The sequence below is a fragment of the Falco cherrug genome, chromosome 2 (genome assembly GCF_023634085.1).
Source record: "Falco cherrug isolate bFalChe1 chromosome 2, bFalChe1.pri, whole genome shotgun sequence".
NCBI classification, from domain to species: domain Eukaryota; kingdom Metazoa; phylum Chordata; class Aves; order Falconiformes; family Falconidae; genus Falco; species Falco cherrug.
Genome location: NC_073698.1, coordinates 101,608,288 through 101,624,509, shown reverse-complemented (window position 1 = coordinate 101,624,509; position 16,222 = coordinate 101,608,288). Strand labels below are relative to the sequence as shown.

The following is a 16,222-nucleotide window of genomic DNA, read 5'->3' as shown; positions in this document are numbered from 1 at the left end:
AAGGCGGCGTTTCTCACGATGGAAAAGGCATCGATCTGGACAGCCGACTCCAGAGCCGTCAGCAAGAGCCGCAGGTCCCCTTCACACCTCCACGGCCGGCCAGGCCTCCCGCTGCGGGGACCACCACGCACCGAGGCCGACGGAGCGAAGATTTTTAACGTTGCACCAGTTAAACCGTACGATGGCACCTGACGGCGGCTCCGGTCCCGGCAGCTCCCGCCGCCTCCTCCCTCGCGGCCGCCCCCCACCGCCCCGCCAGGCGCGCGAGGGGCGGGGCCCCGCCGGCGCCCTCCCATTGGCGGCGTCGGTGGCGCGAGCGGCCGCGGGAGCCCCGAGCACGCCGGAGGGGCGTGGCGGCGCACGCGCGCTCCCGAGCGGGAAGGGGTGTCATGGCGGCGCCCACGCTCCCTACCCCCCGGTACGACCACGTGGGGCCGCACGGGCCTTTCCGGGACGTGTACGAGCCGGCCGAGGACACCTTCCTGCTGCTGGACGCGCTGGAGCGGGACGCGGCCCGCCTGCGGGAGGCTCGGTAGGCGCGGGGGCAGGGGCGGGGCGGCGGCGCTAACGGCGGGGCGGAGCGAGGGGGCTGCCCCGCCCCTCGGGCCCGGGGTGTCGAGGCGGCGGGGCGGGGGCGCCGCTGCCTGTCCCTCGGGGCCCGGCTGCCCGCGGGGTTGCGGGGCCGGGCGGGAGCGGGGCGAGGCCTCCCCGGGCGGCCCGGCGCCCCCTCGGCCCGCTCGCTGTCGGGGCGATGGCCTGGGGGAGCCGTGGGAAGCCTGAGGGTGCAGCCCGGGGCCGGGCGGAGATGTGCCCACAGAACTGGAACCGCTGTACAAGTCACCCACGGGCTTACTCATAGGAGTGACGGGTTGTAAACCTCCTGCGGGCGCTGTTGTCTAGAGCTGGCCGAAGGCCTCCTGAGGGCTCCCTCCGTGCCTGGCTCCGCGGTGATTCTCCATCGTTTCTGTCGGAGCTGTAATACGTGCTGTGGAAACGTAGCCGTACGGTTGGGAATGTGTAGTTAATGGAAGCCGTAACGTTATGCACAGGGGAAACAAACACGTGTGTTTCCCAAAAGCAGCTTGTGACAGCCAGGAGTTGTCTGCGCAGGCACCGGCTGGTCTGGCAGCCCCTGTGACACAGATGGCACCATGTGGGCTTCAAGGGCTGTGTGATCAGCAGGCAAATAAGTCACCCAGAGTTTTCTGTCTTTAGAGTTGAGATCTGCCTTGAAATAGGATCTGGATCTGGTGTGGTTTCAACATTTCTAGCTTCTTCCGTTATTGGCTCCAGTGCGCTGTATATGTGAGTATAACAGCACTCAGTTGCATGCCATAGTAAAGAATACTTAGTTCCCACATACGTACTTTCTCATCTTCACATTTAAAAACGCTTCTTTTCACAAAGAAATGTTAGCTCAGTTCTACAGATAGGGAAATTAAAGCAGAGAGAGCCTAAACTATTTGCTTCAGGTTCTGTAAAAATTAAGTACCGGTGCAACTAGAATTCCATTTTCTCACTTCATAGACAAATTGCTAAGCTTACACTTTTGATTGCTGGGTTGAATTCTAAATTTTAGCCACTGATTAGTCTTACTGAGGTCTGATGACATAACATTGGTGACCTGGGTGTGCATGTATATGTATGCAGACCTAGCGTTGAAAGGGAAATCCTGTACTTCAGTTTTCAGTCATTCGTTACAACTTCCAGTACAGTGTTGCACAGTTTAGCTGCTGATACGATGTTTTTTTACTATTTACTCGCAAAGCAAAGGATGCTGGAAAAGATATTTTTATTCAGAGTACCTAAATTAGCACGTGGTTCACAGGATTAAACCTCCCAGATACAGTAGCCAGTAACTTGGTAATATTCTGCTTTTTAGATGTACAGATATCAACCCAATGGCAGCTTACTGTACACTGGAGACAGCTGCACTTAACAATGTTCACCTTCAGCCAGTCATTACTGATTTGGTAAGATAAGATGTTTCAATATCATCTTACTTAGAGTTTTTGTAATATTTTTTTAATACTTATTAAAGATACTGAAAATTAATCGTGAACTCTAGAACAAACATTGTCTTGATAAGCACAGATAAAAAAAAAAACCAATGTCAAAGTGTTTCTGAAAGAAGGGAAAAACAGAGTACTCAAGCTCTACAATTCCAATTTAAGCTTTAAAAATTCATTAAGATAATTTTAAAAATAAATTTTGTAGATGTAGTTTGGAAAATTCTGCACGAGGAACTCTGCAGTGACCTGAAATTATAGCCCTTCCTCTAGTGCTACACAGTTCTTGGTTCTCAGCTCATTCTGATTTGATTAGGAACTGTGTATATTACTTTTTGTATCTTACAGAATTTGGCACAGGAAAAAGCTAAGTTTCTCATCTTTTATTAAGGTATTTGTTTAAAATACCCCAAACATATGTTTATAAAAGATTGTGAAGATAGGCAACAATAAATGTGTTCTAAAATGGATGAACAACTGCTCATACTTGAGAACTGAACTGCAGTTATCACAGACTGGTCATTTTGGGTAGCAATTGTTAACTGATGATAAATTCAAAATTCTTTTATATCCAATTTATTCTAGCTTAGTTCAGAATTCAAAGTACTACCTGTCTGCATATGTGTCTCTTGCTCTTCCACATCCCATACGTAACGTAGTCTTAAGGCTATTGAAATTGTTCTGCTCTGCAAGGGTACTTCTTCTTGATGTTTCTCTTGCACATAGAAAATAAAGTTTAGTGTTCCTGAGTTGCGCTGAGATGTTCAGAACATCTAGCACTACATAACTGTATTTTTACAAAATGTTTGCATTCTTTGTGTTTCCAATAAAAAAAGAAAAAACACCAACCAACAAACAAAAGAATCATCAACTTCATCTATAGGTCAGAGGACTGTCTCCAAGATTAAATGGGAAGGTTGATCTACTGCTATTTAATCCACCGTATGTTGTAACACCTTCTGAAGAGGTAGGAAAAATTTGAAATACACAATATAAATGGTATTTCTACTGTCAGACGAGAGGTGACAAATCAAAGAAGCTCTGCTATGAAAACTGCAGGGTGTTTTTTTAAATAGTAAAGGATGTTGTAGGACCAGCATTTTTGTAATAGCACTTGTAACAGCACTGTTTTAGTGACAATGATTTACTAGTGTTGCTTATAAAGACTACATGGGAATAAGGATTGTTAGCTGCTGCTGCTGCTGCTCAATACCTAGTTTCTCCATCAAGCATAAACTGTATAAGAATTCTGTTTGGTGTATGGTGTATTTTTAGAAGACTTGCAATGGAAAATGCATTTGATCCTTACAAAATAAGTATTGTCTGCTTCTGCAGACTCCTATGCGCATGAACACTTAAAAGGGTTTTCTGGTTACCTTCCACTTGGCAAACAAGCTCATAAAACATTTTAAGAAAATACATACAAAGCACGTGATAAAATGTAGCTCTTTGAATTCAGTTGAAGAATAGAACTTGAAACAAAAGTAGTATGTTCATTGTGTAGAAAGTAGTCTTGAAGTAATTTTGCTGCATAAACTAATTTACTGACTCAAAGTTGTCAGATTTCTAATGACAGACACCTAAAGCTGGAGACCATGGTAATGTTTCTCATAATCGTAAGTGCAACTGACGTTTCTATTGTTCTGTGTTAATGCAGCCTTTGCTTTCATTCTTCCTAGGTGGAAAGCCATGGAATAGAGGCATCTTGGGCTGGTGGCAGAAAGGGCAGAGAAGTAATGGATCGAGTTTTTCCATTAGTACCAGACCTACTTTCACCAGGAGGATTATTCTACTTGGTCACAATAAAAGAAAATAATCCAGGTGATCATTTTCCTTGGACCCTTAAATATGCCAAACAGACTTCACACTGTATTAATAAAAATGTTGATCATAACAATGTTCTCTAGGTTTTCAGACTTCAGTAAACAACAAAAAGTAGTGTGTAACATCAGTTGAATCTAACATGGTGATAGCAACTAACTGAAGATTGACCAAATGCATTGGAATTCATATCAGTGTTCTAGGTCATTATTTAAAAATGCCAGAGATGGCTAGAGTGGTTTTGTGTGCTTCATACAAACCATGGCATCTCTGTGGACTCTTGTGCTTCTCATCTTTCAAGTCTGTGTGGGTGTCTAATTGACAAAGGGACTTTTACATAACCTGATGCCTCTTGGAATCCCTTTTCTGAATGCATGCCTTGTGCATCCAGCGTATGGTGAGCAAAAATAAAAGCAAATTACCCAAACTAAGAATTTCCTAAGCTAGTCTGGAAAATGGTGATATGTATGTCCTGACCCCGGCAGCTCAGTTCCAAGTCTGAAAGGTGACTAGATCTTCTGAACTAAGTAATGAAGCCAGGACAGTCACTTCATATGAACAGACATATGAAAGGGAATGGTGGTATAAACTTGAAAGGCAAAAGCCTTTGGTTGGAAATGCAATGTCTTTCATTTTGACATCTGTAGAGAAAAGATTTGGACTTGCTTCTTCTGATCCAATGCTTAGTGGCTATAGACTATCAAGTAGTTTCAAGAAGACTGACTATTCTTTCACACCTGATTGATAGGCAGCTTCTGAGAGAAAGTGCTACAAATTTCAGTTTCTCCTACAGGTTAGCTTCATCACTGCTATTAATTGTTCACTGCTGTTAATAATACCAAAATAGAGAACTTCAATTAGTAAATTGTAAACTTTATTTGTTCTTGGTGGAAGACTACTTTGCATAAAAATTACTGTCTGAAAGAGTGAAAGGACAGAGTTTCTAATCTTTGTTTTACTGCTTATGTTTGGTAGATATTTTAGCACTGCCTTTTACAGCTGACTTCTGTATAAACTCAGTTGTAACACTGCACTTTCAATTACAGACGAAATTCTGGAAACAATGAAGAAATATGGCTTAGAAGGCACACGAGTACTTTCCAGGCAAGCAGGACAAGAGATGCTTACTGTCCTCAAATTTAAGAAGCCTTGATAACTGCTCTTAACCTTGCCAATACTAGGCATGCAGAAAGCTGAACACAGGGTACTGAAATTGCCAAATCAATTTTTAAGCCAAGACTTTCACTGTCTTAGGGTGTATACTCACTTCCCAATTACTGCAGTGAGACTGATGAAGAGACCGTACTCTTTTTTTAATTATTATTTTTATTTTATCCTGGATGTTAACCAGCTGTTCTCTGCTGTCAGAAGTACAGTTGTCCCCTGGCTATCTACAGGACAGTTGTGGGGGAATTGTGAAATACCCTACCTTGTTGCATTTGCACTTAAAAGCCCTAAAGACTTACCTCTATAAATAGATATTTGTATATTTGTCATTGTGGCTTATTAAAATAACATACTTGGTATAATTATTCCTGTTTTAAGACCTAGTCTATATCTATGTTGGGGTTAAATGAACACTTGGAATCAGTGTTAATCATTTTGATGCGGTATGGGAGACTTACAGGTCTAAGGCATCATTACTGAGTTTCCTTCTTTGGTAAGTAAACGATGTACTTCTGAACAGAAAGATGCAGTAAGTGTATCTCAAGAGCTGGGAGAAATGCAAGGTATCACATCTCCTGAAGTCTTCTGGGCAATAGTGTGGTGATTGTGCTCCCTTTTATGCCATTTTACAAGGAGGGTACTACTATGGCGTACTGTAGATTAGATGAAGAGTTCTCATCCATGAAATGGTATTAGGGGATGGGGGGAAGCATGTGAGATGCTTACTAAAAAGGCTAGTTACTGGGTAGCTGAAAACAGTGACAATGTAAGTGAAGTGGAATAAAGGTCCTCCCTCAGAATCACTATTCAAATACGAAGCTATTTCTGGACCAGCAGACCCAGATGACGAGCAGCCTGTGCAGCCTCTTCCCTCTCAGGTGCCTACAGAAGGTTCCAATACAGCGTTGTCCCAGTGTAGTAAGCACAGTCCCATGAGGAAGATGTCTTGCTCACATGCAGCACAAAGGTAGAGACACTCTAGTATGCAACACCACTGGTGCTTTTAAAGAAACTGACCTTGAAGGATTTGTGTCAGGTAATGTTAATGCTCTTTTTATGGGTCCAAGGTCACAAGGTGGTGGGATTTGGGTTTTTTTTGTAGGATGCTGAGGCACTGAAAAGACTACTCCATTTAAGACTTCAGTACTAAATTTATGTTTGTACTTAACCCCAGCATGCACAAATGTTTCAAGTTCTTCTATGTTTTAAGCTGATCACCCAAAAAACTTACCTAGGAGATTGAAAAAAGGAGTTTTTGGACAGTATAGGTGCTGTTAGCAGAAACACATGACTGCAAACCTAGCCAGACCGTTTGAGGTATTTTGCTGCAAAGAAATGTGAGAAGTTACTTTTGACTCATACAGGTCAAAAGTCAACTTAAACTGGTCTGGCATTAAAGTTGTTCCTTATACCATCCTGAAGAAAATAGAAGAAGGACTGGATTGCAGAAAGTGTGCAGCGGTGATTGTTTTGCATCCTAAAAGTTGTCATTCCCCCAGCTTAGAAGACCACTGAAGAGCAACACTGCAATTCAATTCAGCCACAGCTAATGCATCCCCCTTCAGTAGCTTTTCTGTCTGTCTGGTTTTATTTAGCTAAACAGGAATGTGAGCACAAATGCACTGTTGGGAGGGTTTAGAGAGAAGATGTAGTCACAGAAATTCTAGTCCTTGAACCAAAGCGAGGCTAGACTACTGTTGATTCTTACCTTCTGAATAGCTTGCCTAAGGAATGTCAAAGTTGAGAAACTGAGAGGCAGCTTGGTGGCTATCTGCAAAATAACATGTTTCCCATGGTTTTCATTGAATAATTCAAGCAAAGTTTTGTTCTTGTGGCTTACCAACTAGTCAACTCTGAGAAGTCACATTTCAGTTTGACTGCTTCCTACTTATAGAACCTTTTTGACTTGATGGCAGACCCTTAGCTAAGCCACACCTTTCTCCCACCCCCCCCACCCCCCCCCCGCCCCCTTTACAAAACTGTTAAGGAGAAGAGGGTTTATGCTTTGTAATTTTGCTGTAATGTAGAATAATGGGTTTTGAGGCTATTAATCATAGGCATAGGGCCGTTTGAATGAACCAAAATGCTGTCATCCTTAGACTCCTCTAGAAGTTCTATGTTGGTAACCACTTTGGCTAACAGAGTTCGGTTGCTGAGCAAAAGCTGTAACATCAAAAGAAGATTTTAAGATATAGTCAAAACATATAATAGAATCAAACTACAGGTGTAACATGAGGAAGCTTTAATCTGTCTAGCTTTTTTTAGTTGTAACTGAAGAATTTAGTTTTAAAAGAGGTAATCAAAGATTTTAAAAAGTCATCTGGCACTGTAGTTCACAATGCTCAAGAGCGTACATAGTTTTGAATTATAAAGGACAGAAAAATGAAAATCAGAAGATGAGAACAAAAAGCATAATAAAACGTACCATGCTTGCAACAGAAGATGATTGCACTGGACCATCCAACAACAACTGCGTATGTGTTCACTTTAATAAATCACGAGTCAGTTCTCCTAACCCTGCTGCAACTTCAGTGGAAGCACTTGTCAAAATGGAATCCAAGTAAGAACGTGGGTGAGTTCTGCAAGAAGTTATTCCTGTTATGCTCCCATCATCCCGGTGAAGACTGGGAACTACTAACAGGCCAGGTAACTTCTTTTTTGTTTGGGTTTGGGTTTTTTTTTAGGTTTTGAAATTTGTGTTTACACAGAGGTCTGCACATATACTTAGCATTTGCCAGGGCACACGTACTCCCTTCTAGAAGGCCAAAGAACACGATGGTTTCAGGAGAGTTTTGTGAAGGGTATTCCTGCATTCAGCGCACATGAAAATAAGCTGCGTGGCAGATACAGACCTACATAGTGTCAAACCTACTAAGAAGAAAGCAAAACTTCTGCTCCCCCAAACCCCTTGGCACTGCTCTGTCAGCAAGTACCACTGGCAAAAGACACACTGCTGCTCTGCAAGCACCTGCACTTCTTGGTTCTGCTAGAACAAAGACAAAAGCTTTCCACAAGGCTGCATAGACAATATCCAAGGTAGGGTCTTGCAAGGAGATTTTAAGATGGTTCTTCTCAAGCAACACCTGTTTTAACCACAACTGGCCTTCAAATCAGTTACTGACTTCCGTTATCCTAAATGACTTTTTTGTAAAGTGATACAACAGACACAATTCTGGACTTTTAGTATCGTTAACTATGAAACAATACAGCTTGCTCAATCTGTATTTTGAGTTAGACCTTTTCAATACCAGTTTTAAATCCTTTCCCTTCTCTCTTAAAAGATATCAAGAAATTTCTCCTCTGGAAGGCCAGTGTTAAGTAAGTCTATTTTTAGCAGGTATCAATAGCTAAAATAATTTCTAGAGTGGTCACCTCCAAAGAGACCAAGTGTGACAAAACATACAGAATCTAAAAAAATAGCTGTTGAGGTACAGCCAGCTAAGTATGCTGTAAACTCAGCACGTGAAAATTTATACTACCGATTTCTGAAAGTTTATCACAGAGGAAAACACAGCAATCCAGAGACTACAGAGATTGACAAAATTAATTTATTCCCCCCTCAAAGAAATCCACCACAAATACCATCCAAGTTAGAATATATTAGTATGCTACTGCTGTTAAAAAAAAAAAAAAAGCATGAAGGAGACTACTAAGTTCTGATACATCTGTCATGTTCACTTAGAGTCATTATTATGGGACAGTGGAAGTACAGTATACATTCAGTGATAGTTAATTTGCCAGCTCATGAAGACATTTTAAACTGAAATAATGAAAAGAAGAATTGATCAATGTGTATGCCTTGTCTTTAAAAGCCAATCAACAATAAATAGGTAGTGTTTTGTCATGCAGGAACGATTGTACTCTCTCTGTTTGGGCTTCCAAGTTTTCATTTAGGGTGGTGGATGGCTGAGGGTTTTGGGGAAAACAAGACTCAAAGGTGAAAGCTCAGGTCATGAACATGTTAATTTAGAGCATGCTATGTTTAAATTTTATGCTTTTATGCTTTAACAGAAAGTTATCACCTGAGTTCCATGCCTTAATGTCTAACAGCAACATTCTTCCCCCCACCCCCCCCCAAAGGAACTATTCAGAATATATTATACTAAAAAATCAAGTCTTTATACCACTTATGTTATATTAAGTATATATATATATATCACCTGTTATATTAAGAGGCATGGTCTGCGTTAAGTGCATAACACCATGTTAGAATATACCTAAAATAAGAGGCTTTTATCAACTATGCTGTGGCTTAAACACCATTTTTCAGACATAACTCTACGTTATTTCTGATTTTTTAATATACTTCAATATCTTAAAAATATACAAATTAAAATAAATTACTCATATATTTCTTGATATCAAAGAAGAATCTTCAAACTTACAAAAAATAGTCCAGAGGTAAATGTGTGTCATATCCCACTAGTCAAGGATTTAAAGTAACTGACATTATTTCCAAGTAGTTAGCTTCGTTCAACACAACAGTTTATTGCCTCCTCTTCATTTATTACTGAGTTCACAGAAAGAAGAAAGACCATTTTATTTCAGAAAAATGTCTCTCGACAGAGTGGACAGGTGGATTTGTTGCTGGATGTGAACCATTTGTACTGAAAGAGAAATACAACTGTTCAGTATACAAACGCAAGCTGCGTATCACAAACGCTGGTTTATCACAAATAATCATTATTTGCCAATGAATAGCACTATCAATAACTATACTTTTAAAAACCCCAAGAAACAGTAAAAAAAAAACCTTTCCATGTGTGTATGTATGCGTGTGTGTATATACACCCAGATGTATTTGCATATGTATATACACATATTACACACATATATACACACAATGCTAAAGTTTTATTCTAAGAAACCTGACACAAAGGAATTTTCATCCAGTCTCATTTTAGGATAAAAAGCTATTTTTAAAGCAGCAGTAATTCCTCCACTGCATAGCTATACGGATGCCAATCTGTTCCAGTATACTCTGTAACCATACAACCAATGCCCACGATGACTTGGATATAGTTACATGTTAATTATCTGGATCAGCATGGTTTACTAAAGAGCATGTTGCATAAATTTAATTTAACCTTTCCTCTTCCCATACCTGAGCTGATAATAACAAGATGCTGTTGCTACACCCTATGCAGATGTAATGGCTTACATCTTACTGAACACAAGATGGATGGTTATTATCTGTGAAGTGTGGCAACCCCTCTCTCATTACATGCCCTTCCGGATCAGTGCAAAATCCACACAAATATAATACAAGCCCAGTTAATCCCAGATGCTCCAAAGATGTAATGGAGAATTGATGGTACAACAATAGAAGTTCCTGGTTCAAACTACAAATGGATATTTTGCCTATTTAAAAAGATTTAGTCTAGGTACTTACCAAGCAAGCTGAATGAAACTTTTTCTTGCATGTTCTGCAAGCTTTTTTGGGAAGAGAATAGTTGGAACCATGAATGACTGAAAAACAGATCATACAATCTTCAACGCCCTCAAAACGTTTATCCACATTGTTTTTCCACAAAGATAAGCCTTCCATAATACTTCCATTCTAACAGAGGGAAAAGAGCTGTTAATACTGCAGAATTCCTTCAGAATATTCTTATTGCTATTCATAAGCATATCAAGGAAACAAAGCCTGAAGGCTTTATAATCTGAATTTATAAGCAATATATGCAGCAAATAATTTATAAAACCAACACATGAAATACAGATGATACCCTGATCTGTAGAAATGCAAATATTCATTACAATGAAAATAATGCATTTAGGAGCACTCAAAAGGGGATTTTAAAATCCACAGATGATGCAACTTCAGCAACCACCAATCTTTTAGAGAATTTAATGTATTGGGGTTTGGGATTTGGGGGTTTGGGGGTTTTTTTGTTTGTTTTCAAATTATAGTTGAGATGGCATTGCTACACAGGGCAGACACTGGCCCATATCTTAAGAGATCTACCTACATTTTCAACTTTGGCTATAGATTTAATAGGACTTAGGCCCATAAGTTTACTCTATTTCAGCATCTGAAGAAAAGCAGATGTTAAGAGTGAACAATTCTATTAAGTCCTTTGATGAGATCCATTATACAGATCTAAATAATATCGCATTACTAGAAATATTTTTCTATTATCAGGCCTTTGTTTTCAAAACTAGAGGCTTTCTCTAAACTCACCTGATGTGTAAGATATGTGCTTAACTGTAGCATCCAGTTGCGCCACTGCTGCACAGCCACACCAACCCTCTTTCCACTCTCAACCGTTATGGATCCCAGTGGGTAATTTGATGGAAGCTGTATTATTAGTTCGATAAAGATATCATCAACTGAATATGTAGCAATGACTTCCCGTGCTGCAGACCGAGCTTTTACCTGTGAAAAAAAAAAATGCACGTATTAGAACTCTAGAGAGGGATGCACCACCTCTAGTCTTTTTATATATATATATATATTTTTTATATATACACACACCATATATACTTCACTACACAGATATAATTGTCTTAGACCAGGAAAACACTTTTCTCAAACTTCCACTCCTATCATGGCAAAACAAAAAGAAATTACCAGCCATTTTTCAATCTACTGACTGATTACATTTTTTAATACACCAAAAAGAAGTATATTGACAGCAGTATCTTCCACTTACCTCCTCAATTTCCCGAACATCATAAACCCCATTCATTTCTTTTTTTTTTTTTTTTAAACAGAGAATTAATAAATATCAACTTAACGTATCAATGCCCAAGTTAAATTATGTTTTCATCAGCCATTTAGAACAACAAAAATGCAATCATATAAACCACTGTAATACAGTCTGGTTCCGGGAAGCAACGCTTCTTAAAATGTTTGCAAAAAACTAAAGTAAATTAAAAAAAGGACAAAAAGTCCTACTAACCGTCATGCCATTAAATAACTGTGTGCTAGTCTGAACAGAAGATATTTCCTGTGAAGAAAGCACACTGCTGACATACTTGCTTGTAAATTTATCTACAACATTGAAGACACGTTTCTCACAGCTGTTCCACCAAAGCCTGACCATTGCCGGCAAGTCTTTCAGTGTTATATGGTACACAGAGCAGGCCAAGTGCGGAATCTGGGATGACAGGGCTGCTGTTCCTGGGAGGGAAAGAAAGGATGTTGAAATACTCTAACACATTAGTCACAAATTTTCATTCCTCCACGATACCAATGTAACTGTGGTAACCAGAATTTCATGTATGTGTTCCTTCCATATTTGCTACTGTAAGTGCCTGTTTGACCCTGCCTTTCTCCATCAGTCTGGTTTCTTTGTTTCTTCAGCTAACACGTCACAACTGAAAATTCATCTTCTAATTTAGAGATGAACTCTAGGTGGACTATCAGTAATCAGGAATAATTTTATAGTCTAGAAATTACAAAATGCTCACTTTGGAGTGAACAAACAGTAAGATGTTTGGAGCACATTTGAGGTTTGCAGTGTTCTATAGAAGTGCATAGAGAGAGAAGGGAAATCTTTCTCTTGGAACATCATGTTAGTAATTCTTACTGTCATCCAGATAAATCGTGCTGCAACATACAGCGATGTTCAAGCAAATACTTGAAAAATGGAAACACGGTATTGTTGCTTACATCTATACACGTATATAAAAGAACAACTTCAGTGAAGTAACTTTAAAAACTCATTCTCTTTTTCATGTTTCTCAGCTAAAAAAACTCCAGTGTATCTTCTCTCATCATGGCTGATTAACTGGGTCTTCTGAACAGCACAATGAAAACAACACAAAATTTAATACCTCAAACATTTCAAAAAATACATATTAAAACATAATTTGCTTTTATTCATGTATTAAAATAGAAGAAAAATACAGAAATTCAATTTAGCATAAAAAACCCAACCATCACCTAGAAGCAATGGAGACATCCCAGAATAGATCACCCATTTTTATTACTTTTGAATCTTTGCATACATTCAGGATTCAGATAGCAGCAATATATTATTTCTGCCCTAAGTGAATAAACTAAGCATTTCCTGGTTTGTTTGGGGTTTTTTGTTGATAAATATTTCAACTTTGGCTAAGCTTCAAACGGGGAGTGTTAGCCAAAGATTTTTAAACATATGTATGTATCTATCTATTTTATAGGTAAGGTTTTCTAAAATATGTATTTTTAAGCAGAAAAGCATACCTAAACTTCAGCAATACCACAACTTTCTGAAATGCACTAATACAATTTTTACTAACCTTTGACATCTAAATGAAGCTCTTCAGTAAAGAAGGTTTTTGTGTCCTTATTTGGAACTTCTGAAGTTGGCCCAGAAAAGACAGGGTTTTCAGGCATAAGCCTGAACAAGTGATAGAGCAATTTATTCAAGCTTTTAGTTCTTCTGAGGTATTGTGAGTAGAGAACTCGCAGCTGATAGTGTTAAAATAAAATAAATTAAAAAACCAAACAACAAAACACATACAAAATACAGATGAAGCTTAACACATATAGCTTACACTGTAAATAATATAAATATGTTCCTGTAAGGAGGAAAAGCAAGACTATGATTTAGAAGTGTTTAGAAGAGTGATTTAGTTCTCTGCACCATTTTTGAATGATTAGAAGATCAGAAAATGTAGCAAGCTTTTTTGAAAATGCATGGAAGAATCAACCATTAATGAATTTAATTCTTTATTACTCTAATGTCACCATCCTTAAGTATTGCAGTGCAGAAATCTAAGTCCATTGATGCTTTCAGAATTCCACTAATTCCACAAAAACAAAAGGTTGGATGATATATTAATTAAAAGAATAAAAAGGCTAGATGAAACGTCAAGATTTAAACCAAGTCAGTCTGCTAAGAAATTCAGTTAGAAGGAAAAGACTTCAAACACACCTGAGAAGATGCTGCTTTGAAGAAAGCTAATGTTAACTTCCAAGTGAGAAGATACCCTAGAACAAGGCAGAACTCATCACTCAGAGGCTGAATAACAGCAAATTCTCCAACTGGAATGCATTCCAGGATGTTTTCTAGCAGGAGTTCTTGAGTGGCCAGGACACACATAAGAGCCGCTGGAGGTGATCTATGGAAAAACGTCTGGCACAGTAAACTCTGCACTAATTAAATTTATATTCACAGCTTTCCTAGAAAAGTCACATTAACAAAGCCATATATGTAGAACGTCAAAGAGACCTTTTATTGCAGGAAAATTTACTTTCAGATTCACACATTAGTGCTAGATTTTAATATTTTTTTTTTTTCCTAAAAGGGACAGTTGGTGTCTTTACCTCTTGCAAGACAAATATAAGCTGAATTCTGGTCATTTAACCTGAAAATGGTCTATGGCTGCACTGATTTTAACCTACATCATGGACAGCTGGTTTGTTTGCTTACTTTGTTTATCAAGTCACACCAGCAAAGGTGCAACTGAACAATGGATCTCCTAATCACTGAATGTGTTCGATTTGGGTTTGGATTAAAAAGCCTTCTGCAGTTCTATAGTATGGAAAGGTATTAATCACTGGGCTGATATAAAAAAAAAAATATTAAAAAATTCTTTAAAGAATCAGTTACTGTTATTCCCTCTGCAAACTGTTGACTTTATCAGATTCAAGCTGTATAAAATACCCAGGTTAGTTTCTTGAACCTCCAAAATTGAAGTTACTTGTGCAGCTGGACACATTCTCAATATAGCAATCCAGTAAAAACCTGTCAAGATTTTACAATATAAAGCATATATGTTGCCCTATCCTGGTTGCAGCTGGGATAGAATGAATTTTCTTAGTAGCCAGTACAATGGTGCATTTTGGATTTAGTGTGAGAACAATGTTGGTAACTGATGTTTTTGGTTGTTGCTGGGTGATGTTTCTCAGGCCCTGTCAGCGAGAGGGCTGGAGGGGCACAAGCTGGGAGGGGACACAGCCAGGACAGCCAAAGGGGGGATGTTCCACAACATACAACATCATGCTCAATATTTAAACAGGGGGAAGTTGGCCAGGGTCTGCCGATGGCTGCTTGGGAACTGGCTGTGCATTGGCCAGTGGGTGGTAAGCAACTGTATTGTGCATCACTTGGGTTTTTTTCCTCCCTTCCCTTTGGATTTTGTTCCTCTCCCATTCTCCCTCCTTTTCATTGTAACTGTTATTACTGTTGTTATTATATTATCCCTATTTTATTTTCATTATTAAATTGTTCTTATCTCAGCCCTTGAGTTCTACATTCCTTCCCATTTCTCCTTCCCATCCCTCCTGCAGGGGAGAGGGGTGAGCAAGCAGCTGTGTAGTACTTGGTTACTGGCTGGGTTTAAACTATGACATGCACTTACTCTAGTAACTGTACTCTGAAAACAATTGCAAATACTGTTTCCAGTTCTAGCACAAAGGCAAATTTAACCAGTTACATTGAATATTTTCAACATTTATGACCCTATTGTCATAGCCATGTCATTTATGTCAGGATATGTTAAAAGAAAAAAAACCTACTCTGCTGCAAATCTCAACTCTTATAACACATTTTAAAAATATGGAAAACAGTTGCAAAACAACATGAGGAACAAATACACACAATGCCAACTCCTCCTCTTCATCACCGTAAGATTTGAGATCTTCATCATCAAATTTAGGCAATTCAGGCATTAATCTATAGAAATACAGAAAGGAAATGAGATTTAATTTTTACTATTTTAATATAAGCGATGCATAGTTCATTGCTTATCAATGCCAACATTAATGATACACAACAAAATAATGGAAATCATTCTTTAATAACAACACAGAATCTTTAAGAGACATGTCACCATTGGCTCCTGAATGACAGCTAATGTGTATAGCCTTGCTCAGTTCTTTTCCAGACCTTTCACACTTCCCAAGTCACGCTAAAATGAACTTCTCTATCAGAATAAAGCTATTGCAACTTTACGCCTCAGTATAAGTGAAAGATAATGGTAGCTTCTTATGCTTAAGCCAGCTGCCTTGCAATCTGCATTTTGAACAGTTAAATGCAAGTAATATTTTTCAAATTCTGTACTCTCTCTTTTGGTATTAGAGATATCCAAAAAGCTCACAGGAATACTACACGTTTTTGTTCACTTTCTTGATTTCTTATCTAAATTAGTGAAAATAAAAAGGTCATACTATGTAATGATACTGACAGACCCAGATCAAACCTGGAATGTTTCAGTTTACATTTTAAAATTCTAGAAGTGTTTAAATAGGGGTTAAAAATAAATAGCTTCATACTTATGATACCGACACC

At 39.0% G+C, this 16,222-nt stretch overlaps 2 protein-coding genes across 3 annotated transcripts in view; one reads left to right on the top strand and one right to left on the bottom strand.

Annotated features, from left to right (window-relative positions):
* The first annotated feature begins 293 nt into the window (after nt 1-293).
* On the top strand, nt 294-5,359 carry N6AMT1 (N-6 adenine-specific DNA methyltransferase 1). Of its 2 annotated transcripts, XM_055701635.1 has the most exons (6): nt 294-532; nt 1,216-1,305; nt 1,883-1,973; nt 2,893-2,976; nt 3,689-3,830; nt 4,877-5,359. In XM_055701635.1, the coding sequence occupies exons 1-6, from the start codon at nt 390-392 to the stop codon at nt 4,981-4,983; spliced, it is 657 nt and encodes a 218-aa protein (XP_055557610.1). In that variant the 5' UTR covers nt 294-389; the 3' UTR covers nt 4,984-5,359. The 2 variants fall into 2 exon arrangements, with proteins under 2 accessions (XP_055557610.1, XP_055557609.1); XM_055701634.1 differs by lacking the exon at nt 2,893-2,976 and having other exon boundaries at nt 319-532.
* Nucleotides 5,360-8,531: 3,172 nt separating this feature from the next.
* Nucleotides 8,532-16,222, bottom strand: part of LTN1 (listerin E3 ubiquitin protein ligase 1) — a 32,613-nt gene continuing 24,922 nt past the window's right edge. The window contains exons 24-30 of the mRNA XM_055701633.1: nt 15,533-15,607; nt 13,865-14,051; nt 13,227-13,398; nt 11,903-12,123; nt 11,182-11,376; nt 10,390-10,557; nt 8,532-9,604 (exon numbers count right to left, since the gene is read on the bottom strand). Of these exons, the coding sequence (XP_055557608.1) occupies nt 9,542-9,604; nt 10,390-10,557; nt 11,182-11,376; nt 11,903-12,123; nt 13,227-13,398; nt 13,865-14,051; nt 15,533-15,607 (1,081 nt within the window). The 3' untranslated portion in view covers nt 8,532-9,541. The remainder of the gene's footprint in view (nt 9,605-10,389; nt 10,558-11,181; nt 11,377-11,902; nt 12,124-13,226; nt 13,399-13,864; nt 14,052-15,532; nt 15,608-16,222) is intronic.